Below are 21,483 nucleotides of genomic sequence, written 5' to 3' on the forward strand. Positions count from 1 at the left end.
AACACAGTAAGTTTCTTCCAGAATTGCCCCCAGGGATTTTTATCTGTGGCAGTAAAATATCTTTTCTTTGATGAGGTAAAACTGTAGTTAACTTACCATATGTAAAAACTTGTAACTATGAGAAGCGGGGGTTTACCACTCCCCCCCACCTAGTGGCATATAAACTACCTTGTGACACACTTGGTATTGTTCCAGTTTTGTACAAATTGAAGAATTTTGATTTTATTGTTAATACATCAGTGGCTTCTCTTGAATTTTTGAGTATGTACTAATGTAACACATATTTATGACTCATTCAATAAGCGACACAAACATCCTCGTAGAACCGACTGCAACATCATCTCCCACATTGACATTTATTACATAAATATAACATTACTAGCAAAACAGGTGACAAAATTCAAAACTGAGTTCACAATTGACAGTACTGGGCAAAATCTGAAAAGTTATCAAATTTGGGGAAAAAAACCACATTGACTAAAGAGAACAAAGGTAAAATAAAGCACCTCTTTCTTTACCACATATAGTGTATTCACAAAGGTGTTTTAACATCTCGGACATGTCAGATGCAAAAAACAAAACATAATTCAAGACTTGTTTTGTTTTCATTAACACCACGACATGAATTAACCTTAACATTTGTTTCCTTTTTAGAAATATTTTGCACAGAAAAATTAACTGCAAGTTTGCTTTCAGCAAAAGGTAGGAAACCATGAGGATAAGTCACACAAAAGAAGGCAACACCCCAGGAAAAATGCCTATGCAGTGACACTGTTATTGTTTTACTTGGGATTTCCACTCATGTAGCACACAAACTTCTTGATCTACCATTTTTCTAACTCACTCTTCTAAATACGTTGGATGACTTGGGTCGTTAAATGTTAAGTTACACACTAATTCTAAGTTCAGTTGTCTTATAAGGGATAGGATGTGAAATCTGTACTAAACATAAGATTGCCTTTTGTTTTCTTGCTACCTCAGAGATTAAAATTCATCTAGAACACATTTTTTTCTTAAAAAGTTCAAACACCACCAATTACATTAGGAATATTACAAGATGGCTGTGCTTGATTGACAATACTGGGAAAAGAAATCAAGACATTCATAACTAGTTGTCTCTTCCTGCTCCCTGCTATCACCTCAAATCTTAAGTATTTGGAATTTTCCATCTTCAAAGAAAACCAAGGGGAAAAGTTACCAAAAGCAAACTAATTAATTAGCCTTTAAAAAAAAATACTAGTTCATCATTCTAAGACATATTTATGGGGAACTAAATGTTCAAAATAAAAGAGAGAATACATTACAACCACCTTTTTATTAAAACCAGTAGTAAATAAGACATCAACCAAATTCTTGTGTATGCAGTACATCCTTAGGAGTAACTAGTATAAAAAGTATCAACATCAGTGGTTTGAATATAAAAATTTATTTTAAGTCAAAGTATGCAACAAATAAAACCTACAGAAACAGATTTTCCCATCACAATCTGTTGTTTACCAAATAATATTCTGAAAACACATTCCTTCAGTCATTATAAAGTTCTTAAAATACAAAAGAAATTAAATCTGTAAGAAAGTCTAGTAGACCGATGCTGTGGTTTGCCAGGATGTGTTGTAGAAAGGTTAACTCTTTAGTACATCCCACGCCATCCACCTCCACTCATACCTCCTTGCCCATAGTATCCTCCACTGCCTCCACCTCCTCGACCTTAAAAATAAAATGGGGAGTGGAGGTACAGAAACATTAGACTATGAAAATTGTTTAATGTAGCATGTTCAAAAAAACCCTTTTAAGTGGAAACAACCAAAGACTGACTTACCATAACCTCCCAAACCATCAGGAGTACCATAGCCTCCACTGTAACTGCTACCCATTCCCATTCTTCCAACAGATCCATAACCTCCTTGATTATCTGAAAAAAGATGATTTAGTAAAGTACTGGAGAGCAGGTTTCTATATTTGAAATTTCACTTAATTTAAAATACCACTTACCCATTCCATCTCGGCCATAGCCTCCCATTCCAGAAGCTCCCATTCCAGAGCCTCCTCCAGCAACAGAATTCAGGAACAGTTCAATGTATCTATGTTCTTTTAACAAAAAAGCAGGAAAGAAAATACATGTTTTAGTTTTGGCCAAGCCACTTAAATGAGCCTCATTTGCTTCTCTGTGAAAGGATGGAGTGTGACTAGGTATCACCTGAATGGTCATCTTTTCCAGTTCTAACATTTCCATTACCAAGGCCTATAAGAAATCTACCCCAAACTGGCCAATTTAGCAGCAGCAAAGATGGATCCTTTTATCACTCATAGAAGCCATTCCTAAATCCATCATCACCTGAAAAGTCACAGGTATAAAGAAAAGTAACAATACTGCTTGGAAAGGTGTGCATTATGGTCATCTCTGACCCTGGAGTCCCAACAATTTGATATGTCACGAACAAGAACAGAAATTAAGTGACTAATTTAAAGAGTTGATGGTGGGTTATAGTCCAAGGCTTTGATCAACAAAGTAAAATCTCTAAGAGGAAAACTCTTTACCCTTTTCAAAGGTCTTTATCAAAATACCCAAGTTGAAGATAAGTAGCTCTATGTAATTATTGATAAAGTGAAGAACACCAACTAAGAAGACTAATGAATTATAAATGTCCTCTAAAGCATTTATTTGATGACTGACAATAATTTGTTATTGAGAGGGATACAGTAATTCCTAAAATACCAAGATTCCAGAACTCTTTATCAGCCCAAGGATGTTTTTTGGTTTTTTTAACAGCCCAAGTTCCACCCAAATGTGTGTGGTAAAATTCTAAAATTCTGCCAACTGAATTTTCAAACTTTGCCAATATAACCTGGCTACTTTTCAAGTTTTATAGTGTGCTTCCTAAATCATACTGATAGGCTGAAAATTGGTGATCTGTGTAAAGAAATGTTAGGTAAGTCTACTACGCTGAAAATCTAACCCACCCCACCAAAGCTTAGAGGCACACTGTAGTAGTCCATGGACAACACTTACGCATGTTATTTTTATCTTTAGACATGGCAGCTAAAGCATCTTCATGTGTCACAAATTCCACATCTGCTTCTCCTGTTGCTCTGCCATCTGCTCCGATGTCAATATGAACTCGAATTGGGTTCAGTGGTGAGAAAAACTAAAACAAAACCAAATTTAAAAAAATAATGAAGTACTTTTAATAAGCTTAAAATAACTTAAAATAATCTTGCTTTTAAGTTGCAACAGTAAATTCTAAAACAAGTCCAGAGGGGGGGGAAATCCATGCACACGACATACATTATGACAAAACTTGGATTAATGACGTTTCAACTACTTGCATTTGAAATTTCCCCATTTGTACCAATATGTATTCTTTTCCTACTCTCAAGCCTAGTCTTCTTTAACTACCTTATTCCTGTTTAATTATACCTTCATTAATAAAATGGAAATAACAATCTTTAAAATTTATAAGATATACAAAGAAACTGCTTTCTTTATATACGCCATTAGCTATTTCTTCAATGTCAAACCTCTTGCCACTTAAACTGACCTGCACCTACCATGTTAATTCACAGCCTCCTAGGAAACCTAAGTCTAAATTAAAACACCATTTTCACTGAGATTGTTCCTTTGTTGTCCTGCAAGCCCCTAAAGTTTGTAAAAATAATTCTTGTTTGTATTTATACTTTTCCTTTGAGCACATGAGGAACACTCAAAATTTTGACTATATGCATTGAAGAGACAAAGCAAAAAGAAAAAATAAGCAAAAAACCCTTAAATTATATTCACATTTTAAAGTTGGGCATAAAAATCCAAAAAATTACAGAAAGAACTTCAATTTAGAAAACTATAGCAAGAAAGCATTTCCCTACAAATACCTACGTTAGCAATATCATTTTCAGTTGCCCGAAAAGGCAACCCTCTCATGTGAACAAAATGGCCACCATGAAAGCCTGAACTTGCATCACCAGCACCACCATATCCATGTCCTCCCATGCCTAGAAAAACACAAATTTACAAAGAAATAGCAACTATTACACAAGCAAAGCAGTAAGCACTCCTTAATTAGACATATACACACACATATTTCTTCCTTTTACAAAATTTTCCAATTCCCCTAATCAGATTTTAAACTATTTTTCATGGATCATTTTTGGCAGTCTAGTGAACCTATAAGACCCTTTCTCGGAATGTTTCTAAACACAAAATACAATGGATTACAAACAAAATCATTCATGCTGAAATGGTTATTAAAAAAAAAATTTATAGACTCCAGTGAAGAACCCCTACAAATACTTTATTTTATCCACTTAAGGATAAATGTATATATCCCTTAATATAATTTATCAGTCTTTACTAAATGTGATACTAATACACACACATTTAAAAATAAAAGAACCACCTAGCATTAATTTTACCTCGGCCATCTCTCATTCTGTCATCAAATCCATCATTTCCGTAGCCATAATTGTTATAGCCACCATAATCATCAAAACCACCATAACCTGTATAATTTGAGAGATATAAATGAATATACTTCCAAGGATGATAAATTTTACAATATAGTTTACAAAAACTTACTTTGTAGTAACTGTCCGAGTAACCTCTTGGTAATTAGAAGTTTGCAATCCCCACTTAGTGCTCACGAAATAGGGATGTTTCAACACTAGGTGGAAATTCAAATTCTCCAACAGGTTAAATTCAGACATGTAAATTACATTTCATCCTGGCCCCAAAAGGAGGTGTCAAAAATCTGCAAATGTATCTTCATTTTAGCTTCTTTTTAAAAAAATCATCTTGGTGCCAACACTTGTAACAAGTCCCATAGCTGGCCATGGGAATCCATCTTTTCATGAATGGATTTTCAAACTTAGTAGGTACTGAAGTTACTGCCATTTTTCTGTATTTCTTGACAAAATGTCAGAAACATTAAGAAAATGACAACAGAACCTTTTTGTTCATTAGATACACATACCACCATCATATCCATCACCTCCTCGCCGCATTCTGTCATACATACTTCCACGCCCAGCTCCATAATAACCCCCTCTTCCTCCTAATGGTCTATCATATGGTCCAGGTCGCTGTCCCAGCAATCTTCTTGGCGGGTCATAAAATCCTTTGATTTCACTTCTGCTACTTTTGAAGATCTCAATATACCTACACAAAAAAGATTTTTTAAGGTACAGGTTTCAGCATAAATGGATTTGTAGGTAAGATATTGGGCAAAATTCAGTTACAGTTGTTTCTATAACTAGATGCATAACCCAATTTAAAATGCCTAAATATACCACAACTTAAATGTGTTTTTTAAACCTATAAGCCTCAAAATAATTCTTAAGTGTACAAAGTTTACATGAAAAAATTAGTCATTTGAAAACAAACCATAAAGTGTAAATATTTTAAATTTAAAACTTGTTTCCTTTAGTACTAATTAGGTATTTTAAATAAAACTGGGTGATGATATAGTAGTATTATCACAGAACACCCTATGTATAATGGAAACAATCTGATTTTAATTTAGCAAACTAATAGTATCAATTCCCCACCCAAATCTGTATTTCCAAGTTAAACTTAGGATAATTATAAATTCTTTAAACTAACCCAGAAAATGTTACTGTCCCCCCCATATAAGCATTAGTGACCCACAACCCCCAAAAATAAAAATTTAACACCATCCCAAACTCTCCATCCCCACCTGTGCCCTATTCTTTCCTTGTGTTTCCCCAGAGCATTTTCTGCTATCTCCTTTGAAGCAAACTGCACGAAGGCCTCCCCTGTGCTTCTCCCCTGGTAGTCCATCGTCAATGTTATCCCATTTGGCACGATTTCCAACCCTTTAACCCAAGGACAAATAACCCCATCAAGGGGAACAGTGTTAAAGGCTGAAACATTCCCATCTGAATCAAATACTTAAAACAAGACTAAAGAAAACAAACAAAAAAAAAAAACTTAGTTTTCCCCATAACCCAATATTATAAACTCAAGAGCTTTCAAATATTATGGGTTTAATAATTTTTTTTTCTACCAGTGTGCTTAAAAAAAATTACACACAGTTAAGCCCACCTATATTACATGAAAAAGCTATTGCTACTGATCATTTATTATGCTCCATACTCTACTCATGGTTCATTTCAACACACAAAATTATCCTCAACTAATTAGCTAGATATTAGGTCTCACAAATTCTATATATTTTGTAGTGAAATACTAACTGGAGCATAATTTCATACTTCAGTACACAAATTAAAATATTAATAGTTTCAAAAATAGAATTTTCCCACAGAAATGGGTAAATTAAAAACTGATAATGCAATACAAATATAAAAATTCAATTACTGCTAAACTTAGACTAATACTAGAGGTACCTGTAAAGAACTGAACTATTTCCTCTTTGCTGCAGCCAAATGGGAGTCCACGAAGTCGTACTGTTCCATCACTAGCTGCATCATTTGGACCATTATGTTTCATAACCCAATCCATCTCAAAACCGTTTGATTTAAATACTATAAGAAAAAAACAAGATATAAAAGAGTCAAAATATACTTATGCCACAAGACCTTAAAAAAAAAAAACCCAAACTCATCCGTCTACCCAATCACTACTACTGATTAGTTAAAGATTTCAACAGTGAAGCCCTGTCATGAATCAAAGTTCATCACCCTAACTTAGAGTAACATACCTATGATAGGACAAAGGAGGATGGGTATTCAATCTTCTTTACTCCATTAGTTACTATCATTCCCACCCTCTCCAGGTAAAATTCACAAATGAGAGTGAAAAACTGAAAATAAAATTCTTAAGTATTGAAATATGGTAAAAAAAAAATTTTTTTAAACATATAAGCCCTACCTAGTTCACAGCCTTATATTATCCATCATTATGACCATGGTCTTCCCAACAAACCAAATTTTGCTTCTCTCAATTCATAAAAAATCATTTCACTTAATTATTAATTGCTTAGTAAAGAAATGGGTCAGGACAAAAGAAACGACAACCTTTGTATTTTAAGTTTCTTTTTTACCTATATCCCCTTCCTCCAATCTATTACCCTCTTTTATCTGGCTGGATACATTCTATCAAGTAAACCCATTTTTAAAAGCCTATTTTCTTCACTTTGTCCACACTATCCAAATTTGCAGGTGTAGAAATCATATTTCCAAACATATAAATCACAAATCTTGAAAGTAATAAAAGCCAGTCTACACCACTGATGATCACAAGATGAAATTCAGAAAATGTGAAGTAATCCCAAATACCTGAAAACTAAAACTGAAGAGTGATTAACCACTTTGATAAAAATGTTACTGCTGGGGTGGCCAGGTGGCTCATGAGCACTGGCCCCAGTGTCGGGATGACCTGGGGGATCGAATCCAGGCTCAGATACTTAGCACCACACCCAGAAATAACTGGCCGTGTAACGTTGAGCAAGTTACTTAACCCCAACTGCTTTAAAAAAAAAAAAAAATGTTACTGCCTTCTACACTTTCCCAGCCCCTTCCAAAAAATAGGATGTTACACTAGAATGTAATGTACTTCTCTGGGCTCATAATGAAAATTTCTGCCTAAAACTATTAAAAGAAACTCTAATATCAATCAAAAAAGTTTTTAAGGATTTTTTTTTTACACTAAAAACACGAATATTTCTTTCTCTACAAACACCCTAAGAAAAAAAGATGCAGTGTTCTACAAAGAAACCAGTTCAGAAGCTCATGGAGACAGTACATAGTAACCAGATACAAGGCAATTTCCTTTACTCCCTGTTTTGCTTTTGTTATATGGCAGACTTGGCTTTACCCCAACCTGCTTAACAATTTCAGGCTAAGTTGTGAATTTGCATAGTCTCCTAGCTATGGAAAATGACTAATTTTACTGTCCAACCATAGAAATCTTACTCACCTAAACATTACAGACTTTTCCTACTCACTTGCTGCATTTAGGAACACGTATATTATCAAACACTGATAATGCCACAATATTTAATACTATCATTCAAATGACATTCACAACAGATAAAAATGGGGAATTCACTGGCATGTTGTTAAAGGACCTCTAACATAGGCCTCATGTCCGACTCTAACCCTAACCTTGAATGCTTCCAACTCTATACAATTTAAAGTTGAAATCATCATCTAGCTTTGTGATATCAAACTCAAATACTAACCAGCCACTAAACCATACATAAAGATCAGGCCACCCTAGGGAGTGAGTGTTGCATGTGCAGGTCCCACTGTTTTACCATCTCTGATCTAGTTCAATTTCCTCAATTCAGGGAAGCTAAACAAATGACTTGTTCAAGGAAACCAACAAAACAATCAGGAGTGGTAAATTTGAACCCAGATCCCCTCAGATTCCAAATTTAGTGCCTGTCCACTGTACAAATAACTCCCTCAAATAAGAAAAAAGGAATTCTCTGCAGCAGTTGGAAAAAAGTGCTAGGGAATACAGAAATAAAGAAAACCAATTCCTTCTCCAAAATTCAACATTTTTTCCTTCATTATATATACCCCATGTTGATTTTTAAAACTTTTCTCAGAAACCATCTAGAGTGGGAGATCACAAATCAGAGCCAAGTAATTGATTACAAAGACTTATTTATAAGTCCTCTAGAATTCCTTTTTGTTTAAATTTTTCTTCAAGCTGTTGTCTCAGAATAAAGTAAGTGCAAGACAGAAGAGCTAAACAAAGGAAAAGTTTAAGGTCAAAGAGGAGATGTGACTTAAGAATTATCTCTAAAGCCAGTCTAGATGATTTCATTTCCTGGGAGGGAAGGAAGGGTGCTTGGTCACTAAATAGTATCTAAATTCCAACAAAACTTGAGACTGGTCCAAAGAAAACGCAAAGAAAAAAGAATCACAAAGCTTTCCTGGGGATAAAAAGGTAAATTGAGAGAGATTTTAGAAATCCCACTTAAGCCACCACTTACGGGAAACTAACCCAATAAAAGCAAATGAGGCACAAAAAGTTTCAAAACTCTCCATTATTAAAGGAACAACTGTGCCTGGGCTCTGGCCACAAAAATGATCTCATGTCCTGTACATGCAGTTACTATGGACTGACAGAAAGGAGGAAGAAAGAGAAAGATAACCACAGTGCCTGTACACTAAAATATCTAAACTGCTGATTTTTAAACACAAACTAGTTTACACATCTTAAAATTTACTTTTCCAATAAAGACCACTCACGGATCAAGAATGGAACAGAAAACAAAAAAAAAATCCCGGCAAAATAATAATAATCTTTGCCTGAATATTTCCTTGGGCAGCAGAAAAATGTTTTGATGACTGGGATTCTAGTTGCAAATTAAGATTCAGTACAAATAAAACTGGAAAAGCTAAGTCTACTACTTCCAACTTCATTCGTGTGATTTGGCAGGCACACTACTTTATATTGAAGGACTACTGTCTGTAATTTTTTGACTGGAATACTTGAGAGTATCAAATATCAGAAATTCAAGAAAAGTTTACAATTCAGGAAGCCACAAACACCTTAAAAGTATAGTTGCTTTTAGGAGGAAACGGTCAGAGGTCTGTTTTTAAGGTAAACCCTCCAGTCCGGTCCCAGGCACCCACGACTTCACAGAAACTGCTGATTCCACCACCAAATCCTGTGCGGTTGGGGCTGACTGACTCACAGATTTGACAAGATCAACCACAAAAGGAAGCCAAACTGAGGAAGGGCACACTTGGTGTCCCGTGGACAGTACTGACTGCTAACTGCAACTCTCTCTACGACTCCTCTAGTGGCACGCGTTTTCATTATTAAAATAACCAGTCCTGAGACTCTAAAGCAAGTTCATCAGGGAAATTTCCACAGGCAATGGAAAGGAACGGCAATTAGACAAGCCCTGGGTAGAGATCCAGAGGAGAGATAATGCTTTTCGGAAAGGGCAGGGACACAGGCCAGGACGGAAGTCACCAAGCTAAGCCATCGCTGCACGGCCTGCGGTCTGTTCCCATTCTTTAAAAGCAAAGCTCTGGTTAAGGATTTCCCTTCCACTTGGGCCCCAACAGCCGGACCCTCCCACACAAGTACGGGGCGCGCGCGTGCCCGGCAGCCGACAACACCCTCAGCCCGGCCCCTTTTGTTTCCTCCAGAGCGCCCAGGTCCGGGCAGCGGGGCCCACATCCCGACACAGTCCCTGTCACTAGGTTCAACTCCGGAAAAGTTACGCTTCCCGCCGGGCACCTAAGTCCTCCCCGGGGCGCCCCCATCCGCCAGCCTCGGGCCTCGCCCGGCTCCGCAAAGCGCCCCCGCCCCCTCACTGCCCCCAAAGCCGCTTTAAGGCCCGGCGCTGGGGCCGCGGGATTACAAAGGAGGCCGCCTCCTTTGTCCAGCGCCGAGGCGCTCCCTCCGCCGTCCAAACCGGGCCCTGCAGGCTGCCGGAAGGAAGACAGCGAGGCCCGTCCCGGCGCCACCTCCACGGAGCCCGCTCCGGCCGACGGGATGCGACGGCCGCGGGGCCCGAGGCGGCGGAGGGGCGGGCCGGGCCGAGCCGGGCCCAGGCGCGCCAACGCGCTCAAAATGGCGGCGGGGCCTCAGTCCGACGCGGGCCTCGCTCAGTGGCCTGGCCCGCCTCCCTCCGGGCCTGCCTCCCTCCCTCCCGCCCGCCCGTCCTCCCGCTCCGACCCCCCACCCCCCCCCCCCTCCCCAGCCCGGCCGCCCGCCCCGTCGTACCTCAAGACACCCAGGCTGGCGGGCTCCGGCGGCGGGAGGCGCGAGGTCAGGGGCGGCCGCTCGTCTCGCGCTGCGTGCGCCCTCCACAAACGGCTCCTTCAACCGTCTCCCGGCGGTGGCTCCGGCAGCGCCTGAGAGAAGCTGCGCAGCTGAGCCGGCGGCGGCGGCGGCGGCGGCGGCGGCGGCGGCGGGGGGGAAGGAAGACGAGTAGGGGGCTGGGGAAGCGGCACCAACGAAACCCCCCACCCCCCCTCAGGCGTCCGCGCGGCTCTCGCGGGAACTCTGGGCGCAGGATCGTGAGTCAGGCCGCGCGGGACTGGGCCGTCTTGGTGCGCCTGCGCTGTCCGTTGAGGCGCGGAGCAGGTGGGCGTGGCCTCTGCTCCTGGCTGGCGGTCAGCCTCGAGCTCGCGGGGCTCCTCCAACCCCCCCCCCCCCCCCCCCCCGTTGTCCTTGGCCCGGGGCAGCGTTCGCAGATGCCGTCCCCCGGCCGCCCACCGGCGGGGAGCGGGGCTTCCGGCTGTCCTGGGGGGGGGGGGGGGGGGGGGCCGTCGTGGTGCCCCTTCCCTCCACGGGCCGGACCTGGAGGGGGGTACCGGAAGGGGCCTTGCAATCTCTGCTCGATTGCAGGAGGGGGGACAGGAAACAAAATGACCCATGTAACGGGTGGGGAAACTGAGGCCCAGAGAGTGGGATGAGAGGCGGGGCCCCGGGCTTTGGGCTCCGGGGCTGGCTGCCCCAGGGAGGGACCCAGGTGTGGGAGGAGCCTGCCCCCAGATTGTGGAGGGGCTTGGCATGGACCCGGGGCCAAGTCCACACGGAAGGCAGCGTTGCACCCCCAAGGTTCAGGGACCCCTCCTGTCAGGGCCGGGCAATGGGCCCCTAAAACGCCCGTCAGCAAATTAAGGAAAAGGGAAGAGGGCTGACATGGTGGGGGAGAGGGGATTCCTGGTGTTCTTTTAAAAGGAAAGTCCTCGAAGAAGTGAACCATGAGGGGCCGAGGAAGACCTGGGAAGCGGAAACCTTAGAGAACTGATTAGGCCGGGGTGCCTGCCATGGGCCCACGTGCCACGTGCAGGGTGCAGCCTGGAAAGGAGCTGGCCCTGGCCCGGGGAGTCAGAACACAAAGAGGGCGGAGTGAGACGGGCTGTGCTTCCTCCACAGTAGCCAGTAAATATTTGTCAAAGAAATAAGTGTGGGGGTGGCTAGGTGGCATAGTGAATAGAGCGCGAGCCCTGGAGTAAGGAGGACCTGAGTTCAAATGCAGCCTCAGACACGTGACACTAGCCATGTGACTTTGGGCAAGTCACTTAACCCAAATTGCTCTCCAAAAAGCAGAAAAAGAAAAAAAGAATAAGTGTGAACGCCTGTTCTTGGAGGCTTTGAGTTCTTGACATTGTTTCATGGGTTCCTTTCACCTATGTTAATGCTCCCTTTGTACCACGACAGCATGAAAAGTTTGGATCAGAAGAGTGGAACAATGGAGCCTGAAAAAGAAAGCCACATCCTTTTCTCTAAAGAATCTTTCCATCACATATTTCCTTTTACATGTTGGATCATGCAACTGTGGCCTGGCAAGTTGGGCAGAACAAATATTGTTGATGTCTATGGGATTGTTCCCAAGAGCTATCTCTGGAGTTGTTTCCATAGAGATGGATGCAGCACCGAGGCCTCCCAGCTGCTTACAGGGTCTTTTCTTTGTTTCTCCTAATATCTCTGTGGTACCCTTGTATTAGCACAGAGATCAGAGGGGCCCTGGAGGGGATCTTGTTAGAGGCCTGAAGAAGGGAGAAAAGAAGAGCTGAGAGAGGTACCCACACTACCACCCAGAGGAGGAAGGAAGAAAGACAGGAAGATCTTGCCAGAAAGTACCATACCTCAGGAGGAAAAAAATTCCATGCATTTGTGTGGAAAATGCTGTGTGATGATAAAAGGGAGAAGATTGACAGATACTATTTGTATGATTCCAGTTTTTCCCCCAGTATTGACAAAGAGCTTTTTAAAACAATACTGATTCCAGTTAAATGAATGTGCCATCTTTAAGAACTACTGATAGAAATGTAATAATTTGTGTAATTATATTTTTTGTTAAAGAGGGAAAGATGCATTAGTTTGGGGTGGAAATATAAAAAAGGGGGGTAGCAATAAAACATTTAAAATAAAGTTGGGAAGGGGACACATAAACAGCAACACCTTGTTAAATTGAATATACACTTAATCTTCATGAAGCAGGGATTCACTGAATTACATACAACCCTCTGTTCTTTGTTTAAAATGTGTTTGTTGATTAGGTCCGTGGTAAAAAAAAAAAAAATACTAAACTCTGAACCTCAACACTTCACATCTGGACTATTGCAATTGCTACTGGGGGGAGGGGGGGGGCAGGGACGGGCAGGGTCCTGCCAGCCTCAAGTCTCTCCACACTCCCAACTTCAATATCTTCCTATGGCCTCCAGGAACAAATGCAAAATGCTCTCTTTGGCATTCAAAGCCTTTCTCCGCCTAGCTCCCTCCCTCCTTTCCAGGCTTCACACAGCATTCTCCCTAAGCACTCTCCTTCAACCCAGGGACATCCACCTCCTGACTGTTTCACAAACATTCCATCTCTTGACTCCAGGCATTTTCTCTTATGGGTCCCCAGACCTGGAAAGCTCTCTGTCCACTATGGTTGCTGACTTCCTCTAATTCCCAACTAAAATCCCACTTTCTACTACTGTAAGGCTTCCCCAACCCCTTTTAGTTCCAGTGCCTTCCCTCTTGATTATTTCCTATTTATCCTATATATAGCTTGCTTTTGTATATGTTTGCGTGTTGTCTCCCCCATTTGATTATAAATTCCTTCCTTGAAAGCAGGGACTGATTTTCACCTCTTTTTGTATGCCTAATGATTAGCACAGTGCCCAACACAAATTATAAGCACTATATAAATGGTAACTGTTATCCTGGACACAATAGGAAACCACCGAATGTTTCTGATCAGAAGAGCGATGTGGTAAGATTTGTGATTTAGGAAGTGTTTTGGCAGCTGAGGATGGATTAGAGAGGGGTGACTGGAAGCAGAGACCATTTACTAGGGGATTGCTGTAGTACAGATAAAAAGGCCTGAAATAGTCATCCTGTAGATGGAAGAAAGACTTAAGAGATAGGGAAGTGGAACTGATATGACTTGGCCACTGATGGGATGTAGGTGGTGAGGAAGAGGGAAGTATTCTAACAACTCCAAGGTAGTGAACAATTGGATGTAGGTGGTGAGGGAGAGGGAAGGGTTAGAACAACTCCGAGGTAGTGAACATGCTGTTGGAGTGTAGGAATGGTAATTTACACTCTCTTATACCCCCAGAATTTTATACATTGCCCTCCAACTCTGACAAAGGGACAGGAGCAGGATACCTACTCTCTATGCTAACTTTCAGTAGACAGAGATGGTGGCCTTCCAGGTAAGACCAGCAAAATCAAAACTAATTCACTCCTCAGCCTCCAGACTTCAAAGACTTTATTTTCCTTCAGAATGTAAATACACCAAGAGTAAGATAATCATTCATTCTTGGTGATTTACACCCTAATTGTGAATAAAATTAAGGAGCTCTTTTCTATATGGTAAATTTTTATTTGGAGAAGAACCTGAAGGAAGAGGTTACTAGAAAAGTCAAGAAAAATGAAGGCAGGAGGTTCAGAAAAGAAATTTATTGGCATATATGCATTTTCTTCCTTAGGCTGAACCCTGCTTAATCTAGCTCCCTAAAGTTAAATACAACATAATTTTGATCAAAGATTGTTATTAGCCTGTATTGTTTTAGACACATATGTATCAGAGATTCAATAATCAAGGCAAATTAAGCCAGTCTTCAATATACTTTATTCCAACTTCAGTTTGACTTACTTCTCTTGGAGCTAAATTAGATGACAGTGCTATTACTGGTCATGCCAGGATTTCCCCGGTGCCTGCAATACTCACCGAAGGCACCTCTTGAAATCTTTCTCTTCCTCTCAGCTCAGATGCTAGCTCCTCAAAGTCTTCTCTAATGCCCTCAGGTGAAATATGCTTTCCCTCCTCAAACTCTGAAAACGTTTGGATCTCTTACCATTTTCTATTTGGTTTGCATTCATCAATGACTATTAAGTACCCAAGCTTCGGAAAATTAATGGGGACTGCCATGTAAACATGAAAGAAGGGACTGGATTTAAATTTTTTTTTTATCTTTATCTTCCTAGTGCCTTGCAAAACTTCGTAATTGCATCATTTTAGGAACTTATCAAGTGTTGTTTTGTAAAATAATCCACAACTGCATAATAAACCATCTTCCAAGTGGGAAAAAAATGGGTCCCTTTAGTTTTAGTCTAGGAGAATGAGATGGAATCAGGTGGAGTTATTGGCTTTTTTTAAGTGCATGAAGATGACTTTTTCTTTCCCAACCTGTTTTCTAGAGTTTGATAATTGAGCAATAGATCAATATCCCTTTGGCTTAAGGCTTCTACGTCACATTTTAAAATGTTGCTTAGGAAAGGCAGTATTTTAAGCCTAATCTGAAGAGATGATAATGGTTAAATTTATTAAGCAAATAGATTTGGAGTCAGAAGACCTGGGTTCAGATATCGCTGATGTGCTTTACAATATGTTACCCTGATTTAACCTCTTATTCTCATTTGTAACAAGATGGATTTGTTTCTACCTCTGAATCTATGTATTCCTATTCCCAGCTATAACTAGGAATTGTCTGTCCTCTGGGGAGGTAACCTAAATCAATTGGCAATCAATGAGCACTCAACTGAGGAGGAGGGGCTTTCTTTGTTCTTACTTCAGTATGTGCTAGGCTCTCCTACTGGGCAGAACTTGTTAAAGCCGTGCCCTGGGCCAAGTCCCTGCTTCAAGCTCGGATCTTCTTTGGGGCGTGTGAATAGACCACTTAAGGGTGGCTCCAGACATCATCGTTGTGATCTGGGACAAGAAGATGGGTGGGGTGGGTCATGACTGTGATAGACAACAAAGGGATAGGTGCCACACTCCACCGATACTCCTGCAACGTAAAGGGCTCTCTAGTTCTTCTCTTGGGGGAGAAGGGGGATATCCTGGACCCCTCTGGCCATCTAGTGGTCTATGACCACTATGACCATGCTTCTAAGAATAATTTTAAATGCATAAAATAGAATACATGTGATTACAAAGCATTTATGAAGTACCTACTATGTGCTAAATGCTTTACAAATATCTCATTTTATCTTCCGGATAACCCTGGGAAGCAAATACTATTTTCCCTATTTTGCAACTTTGCTCTCCCTCCCTGCCTCATATTTAACTACTCTGTATTCATCGTCTCTTCATATTTATTTTGCATACAATTATAGATGCATATAATTATATAAATGTAAATATTTATTGCATCCCCCGATTAGAATCCTTTCAATAGGAATTTTCATTCCTTGCATATGTATCCCCAGTGCTTAGCACAGTGCCTGACAAATAGTAGATAGCTTCCTGATTGATATTTCTCTAAAGAACCTTATAGTATGTAGTATTGTCATCAGTGTTCACGTTTTCTACTGCAATTCTGAGGCGAAACATTTTATTAAAATCATAGATGAACAGATTTAGTAAAGAGTATACACACCATTCTGAACCTGTAATTTCTCTGCTAAGATGAAGTATGTTTCATTTTGAATCAGCCCTCCGGAATTGACCCTGATTATTAGTAAATATTCATTGCTGAGGGTAGGTCTTGATGGGGGGGGGGGGGTTAAAAGTAAGACAGATTAGGGGCCATACATACCACTGTGAAAAAAGAATGAAAAAATAGCAGCTGGGAATCACAAAGACAGGACCTTGACCTTATCTTGAATTCAGGGAGTGAAAATCTGTATTTCCAGTTCCCTGCTCCAAGCGGTTCCTCTGGTTAATATTAAAGCTTCACCTTCAGGGCAGGGATGAGATTGAGAATCTTTTGTACCATAAACATGCTAGTGCAATGAAGCCTCAGGAAGGAATTTTATTTGGTTTCCTTATTCATAAGATCATAATGCAACATTTTAAAAATAACACTTCTTTCCATAATTGTTCTGGCCATTAAATTCTAATCCATCTAGTCAGGTGGATTAAAGACATTCTTGAATTTTCTAGTCCTATTTTCTCATCTGAATGAGTTGCATTAGTTGACCTCTAAATTCTAACTCTCAGTCTCTGATCCTACAAATTCCAGCAGACATCTGCTGGTATTACCTACTTTTTTCACATTGATTTCACAGTGCAGCAAAAATCAGCCCATGTTTTGAAAAAGGATGGATAATAGTACCCATCAATAGGATAACTGGAGTCAAAAACATAATTTAAATATTGAATATACATGTGACAAGCTTCACTGAGCAATTTTCAGTCCAAGTGAAGCATTAGCACAGAATTAGCACCATCCCCAGAGTTTGTGTTCAGAATGGCTGGTCTCTGTCTCCAGTCTACCCATCACTCAGCTGTTGAATTGATCTTTCTAAAGCACAGGTCTGACCATACCACCTCCCATTCAATCAACTCCAGTAGCACCTTTATCACCTCTAGGTGGTATATCGAAATAGATAATCATCAATCAATAATAGAAAATCATCTGTTTGGTCATTTTCAGGAAAATTAAATTTCCAACTATGTGATCAGAAAAAAATTTTAAATTTGCAAAGGAGAAATGTGAGAATGAAATTAATGTTACCCTACCCTGAGATAAGCTTTGAAGAAAAAATGCAGATAACAAGCATAATTTTTCTAATCCTATGTTAAAACATAATTTGACACTATCTTGTGCAGAACTAAAATTTTGATTATGAAAGAACAAAATTTATGCTTCTTCCCTTAGTTCTAAGTCAGCAATAGAAAGTAAAACAAAATGTTATTATGCCTTTAAGGAAAAAAAGTTTATGGAAAATTTATGGAGTTAGAATTTTACTGAAATCTTTCCACATCAAATACAATTTTAAAGTTTCATTTTATAGAAGTTTCCTCTCAAGTAAGTAAAAATAGTCTGTGCATTTCTGAAGCACGAATGAGATACTGCATTTAACTGTTTTTGCTACACAGATAACCTTTTAAAAATGACCACATCCAGAGTTAAGCTCTCCATTGCTGAATTACATCTGAGGTGCCTATGGAAAATCTTCAGAACAGTGACTTCCAGACTTTGCAAATGAGCTTATTAAAATGATCAAATGACTTGCAACAGGAAGAAAAATGCAATTTAAAATCTAGTGGACATGGGACAGCTAGGTGGCAAAATGAATAGAGCACTGGCCCTAGAGTCAGGAGGACCTCAGTTCGAATCTGAGGTCAGACACTTGATACTAGCTGTGTGACCTTGGGCAAGTTACCTAACCTCAATTGCCCTGCCTTCCCCCCTTCAAAAAGACCAAAAAATAAAATAAGATCTAGTGGACAGAGGATGGTTAATATGAAAAGTTCAAATTCTTAAAATTAACTTTTAATATTTCTATAGTGAAACTATATATATATATACATTTCTATAGAAATATATTTCTTTTAACATTTCTATTTCATATATATATATATATTTCTATATATGACCTCTTTCCTTGGACTTTTTTTTATGAGCCCCCGAGCATCAATGGTCTTCGCTTTCTCTAGTACAGGTAATTGATTCTCATATAAGTAACATACTAAAGAATAGAAAAAGAAATCTAAAGCTGTAATCTTGTTTCATTACCCTCTAATCATTCAGATCCCTGTAACCTCACTTGGACTACAACAGTAATTTCCTCGTTGGTCACCCTACCTCTAGTATCTTTCCACTTCAATCTTCCACGTGTGAAAAGCCTATTTGTTAAGTACAGGTCTGACCAGCCAAGATGTTCCCCTGGGCCTCCATCATTGTTAGCCTGATACTTGGCATATTGTATGTGCTTAAAAATTGCTTTTCCAAAAATTCATTCTAGGATAAAACAGACTCCTATTTGGCCTTCCAAGCCCTCCCCGGCTGACTCTGGACAAACTTTGCAGGATTACTCCCGCTGACTCTCCTTCACACAATTCTATGATCCAGCCACACTGGATTATCTTCAATCTCCATGCACCCTTAAAGGCTGAGCTTCTTTCAAAGCTGGGCTCAAGCACCACCTCCTACATGAACTGTCTTCTTCCCCGCCAGAAATTACTCTTGCATTTCCTAATGTGTTCACATGGTTGTGCCCCAACAGAACGTAAGGTTCTCTGGATTGTTCTGTATCCCTAAACCTTGGTTGGTGCTCAGCATAAGGCAGTACTCCGTGCTTGTTGAATGAGGATGAGCAATACTATGGAAACAATGTAATTTTTATTTAGGACAAGGATAAACAATGAAGTATAAGAACTCAATCACAGCCAATATTCTTTGTGCGCACTGCTTCAATTCCTTTCCCCCTCTCAGAGTTTCCATATTGAACATCTCCACGGCTTGAAGCCAGCTCTACTTAGTGAGGGGCAGCTAGGTGGTGCTGGGCTCAAAGTCATGAAGACTCATCTTCCTGAGTTCAAATCCAGCCTCAAACACTTATTAGCCATGTGACCCTGGGCAAGTCACTTCACCCTGTTTGCCTCACTTTCTTCATCCGTGCTATGAGCTGGAGAAGGAAATGTCAAACCTCTTCAACATCTTTGCCAAGAAAACCTCAAATGGGGTAGGGTCGAGTTGGAAACAACTGGACAAGATAACACCGTGGTAAGCCTAGGCCACTATTTTTCTATAGCCAAGAGCAGGGGAATGGAAACCTCAGTGAAAGCAGCTTTAGCACCATGGCTCAGGCAGGGTCCTGCCAGTAGCTAGAGCTCTAGCTACTCTTTCTGTCTCTTTCACATGTCCAACTTGACTTGGGACCTAACAGCAATTTGCCCCAAAGCCCCAAACTCTTGCTGCCACTACTCTTTGGTTCCCAGAATCCACCACTGCAGTCTTTCTCCATTTCAAATCTTTCTCTTATCCCACTCAACCATCACATATCAAAGGCCTGCTTTGCACAAAGCAGTGTGTTGATTTATGCAACCTAAGAAGAACCTAGAAGTTCAGCCAGGAAGCCCCTTCAACAGTGGTTGGAAGAGAAGCTGATCCACGTCTAGCTTCTGAAAGCACAGTCAGTCCAGGGCCTGTCACACCACGTACAATCTAACACTCAGTCCTTAAAGGAGAGAGCCTGCAGAGTCCTGACATGGAGGGGGGCTAGAGGAGGTCAGTCAGTCGGTCACCTAGTGAAGAGAAGCACCAACTCATAGTGTACGGTGTGTGGAAACATGTCCACAGGCACGGCTTGTCTCATGACAAAAGGCTCACCGAGGAGATCCTTGCCAGGGTCTGGAGGGCAGCACAGTTCAAGGAAGTTTCTTTTGGCCTTCCCACTGGGGTAGCAGGAAATAAAAACCAGCGTCCTGATGGCTCTACAATTCCGAATAGCCTGGACCACCTGGCTGTTCAGTCCAGTCCGGGAGGGGTCCACCATAGCCACTAGCGACTGGCCACTGTCCTGAGACTTTAAAAGCTGGGGCACTATGTTTTCCACCTGGTCGGCATGGAATTCCCAATTGGTGATTCCATTGAAAGAGGCGGTCCAGCGGGCATCCTCCACCGCCTGGCCCACTAGCCCCGTGCTCAGGACCTGGGCCGTGCGCTGGGCCAGGGAGAGGCTGGTGGCCCCGGTGCCTTGGCTCAGGTCAAGAACAAGGGTATTGGGGTCCACCCCACTCAGCTCTCCCACCACCCTGTAGAGAACCTCAACAGCAGCCGAATTTATCTGGAAAAAGGCACCGGGAGAGATGCGGAATTTCAGTCCGGGGAGGTCTTCGAAAATGTGCGGCTCCCCGTCCAGGAGCCAGTAGCGGGGCTGCTGCTGACCGCCCTGCGCATTCTCCTGGAAGTAAAGGGACGTCAAGTCACACTCGGCCCCGGGGCCACGGGTGAAGAAGGCCCTGACCTGCTCCTGGTGCGGCCGGAGCTCGTCAGGCTGCAGCTGCTGCGGGTGGAAGGCGATGATGGCCATGGTGTGGCCGCGGCCAGTGCTCCGGACCGTGAGCTCGTGCCAGTGGCCGCGGCCCTGCGGCTCCACGTAGGGCTCGAGCGGGCTCTGCTCCAGGAAGGCTTGGTAGCAGCGGGCCACGCGCTGGTGCCGCTCGGGGATGTGCTTCAGGTGTCCGGCCTGCACGCACACCAGCTGCTGCTCCCGCCGAGAGCCCAGCACGTAGCCCACGGTCCGCGGCCGGCCGTCGGGGCCCTGGCGGATGGCGAAGTTGCACTTGTTTCGGTAGCCGTCGATAACCGGGGACGGCCGGAAGGGCTGCAGGCGCGAGCAAAGGGCCCCGGCCTCGGCGTCCGGGCTCCCGAGCGCGCGCAGGCGAGCCTCGAGGCGCTCCAGGAGGCCGCGCAGCGTCTCCGCCTTCACGCGGAGCTGCTGCTCGTAGTCCAGCCGCCACAGCGGCGTCACCAGGTCCGCGAGCCGCTCGGGCCACGAGCCCGGCTCCGGACCCCAGTCCTCCGCCGCAGGAGCAGGCGCAGGCGCCGCCTTCTCCGGGCACGCAGCGCCCAGCCAAGCCCGCGGGGAGCTCCAAGGAGGCGGCCGGCCGCCCGACAGCAGCGCAGCCCGAGGTAGGCAGGAGCTGAGGCGCCTCATGGCTCCGGCGCGAGAGAGCACAGTAGGCAGGGCATACCACCGGGGCCGGCAGCCCCAAAACTACTGACTCCAGCGGCGGCGTGCCGGGAAGGCACTTCCTTCAGGCTTCATCTCTCCCAACCAATCAGAGCCTCCCTCGAGCTCTCTCCACCAATCAGAGTCCAGACCCCCTACAGCAGCGCCCTCTGGGAAATCAAGGTCCT

At 42.4% G+C, this 21,483-nt stretch overlaps 1 protein-coding gene and 1 pseudogene across 5 annotated transcripts; both read right to left on the reverse strand.

Annotated features, from left to right (window-relative positions):
- Positions 1–1,410: 1,410 nt before the first annotated feature.
- On the reverse strand, positions 1,411–10,944 carry HNRNPH3 (heterogeneous nuclear ribonucleoprotein H3). Of its 5 annotated transcripts, none has more exons than XM_069071491.1 (10): positions 10,667–10,944; positions 6,358–6,495; positions 5,688–5,826; positions 4,965–5,149; positions 4,408–4,494; positions 3,872–3,987; positions 3,011–3,146; positions 1,993–2,088; positions 1,820–1,912; positions 1,411–1,707 (listed from the first exon to the last, which is right to left on the reverse strand). In XM_069071491.1, the coding sequence occupies exons 2-10, from the start codon at positions 6,470–6,472 to the stop codon at positions 1,631–1,633; spliced, it is 1,044 nt and encodes a 347-aa protein (XP_068927592.1). In that variant the 5' UTR covers positions 6,473–6,495; positions 10,667–10,944; the 3' UTR covers positions 1,411–1,630. The 5 variants fall into 5 exon arrangements, with proteins under 5 accessions (XP_068927592.1, XP_068927593.1, XP_068927596.1 ...); XM_069071492.1 differs by having other exon boundaries at positions 5,010–5,149; positions 10,667–10,942; XM_069071495.1 differs by lacking the exon at positions 10,667–10,944 and adding an exon at positions 10,302–10,325.
- Positions 10,945–18,941: 7,997 nt separating this feature from the next.
- LOC138148669 (tRNA (uracil-5-)-methyltransferase homolog B pseudogene) lies at positions 18,942–21,355 on the reverse strand (annotated as a pseudogene).
- Positions 21,356–21,483: the final 128 nt, after the last annotated feature.

The sequence above is a fragment of the Petaurus breviceps genome, unplaced genomic scaffold, assembly GCF_028583685.1.
Source record: "Petaurus breviceps papuanus isolate PSGF00001 unplaced genomic scaffold, PetGlider_PUasm1.0 90825, whole genome shotgun sequence".
Taxonomy (NCBI): domain Eukaryota; kingdom Metazoa; phylum Chordata; class Mammalia; order Diprotodontia; family Petauridae; genus Petaurus; species Petaurus breviceps.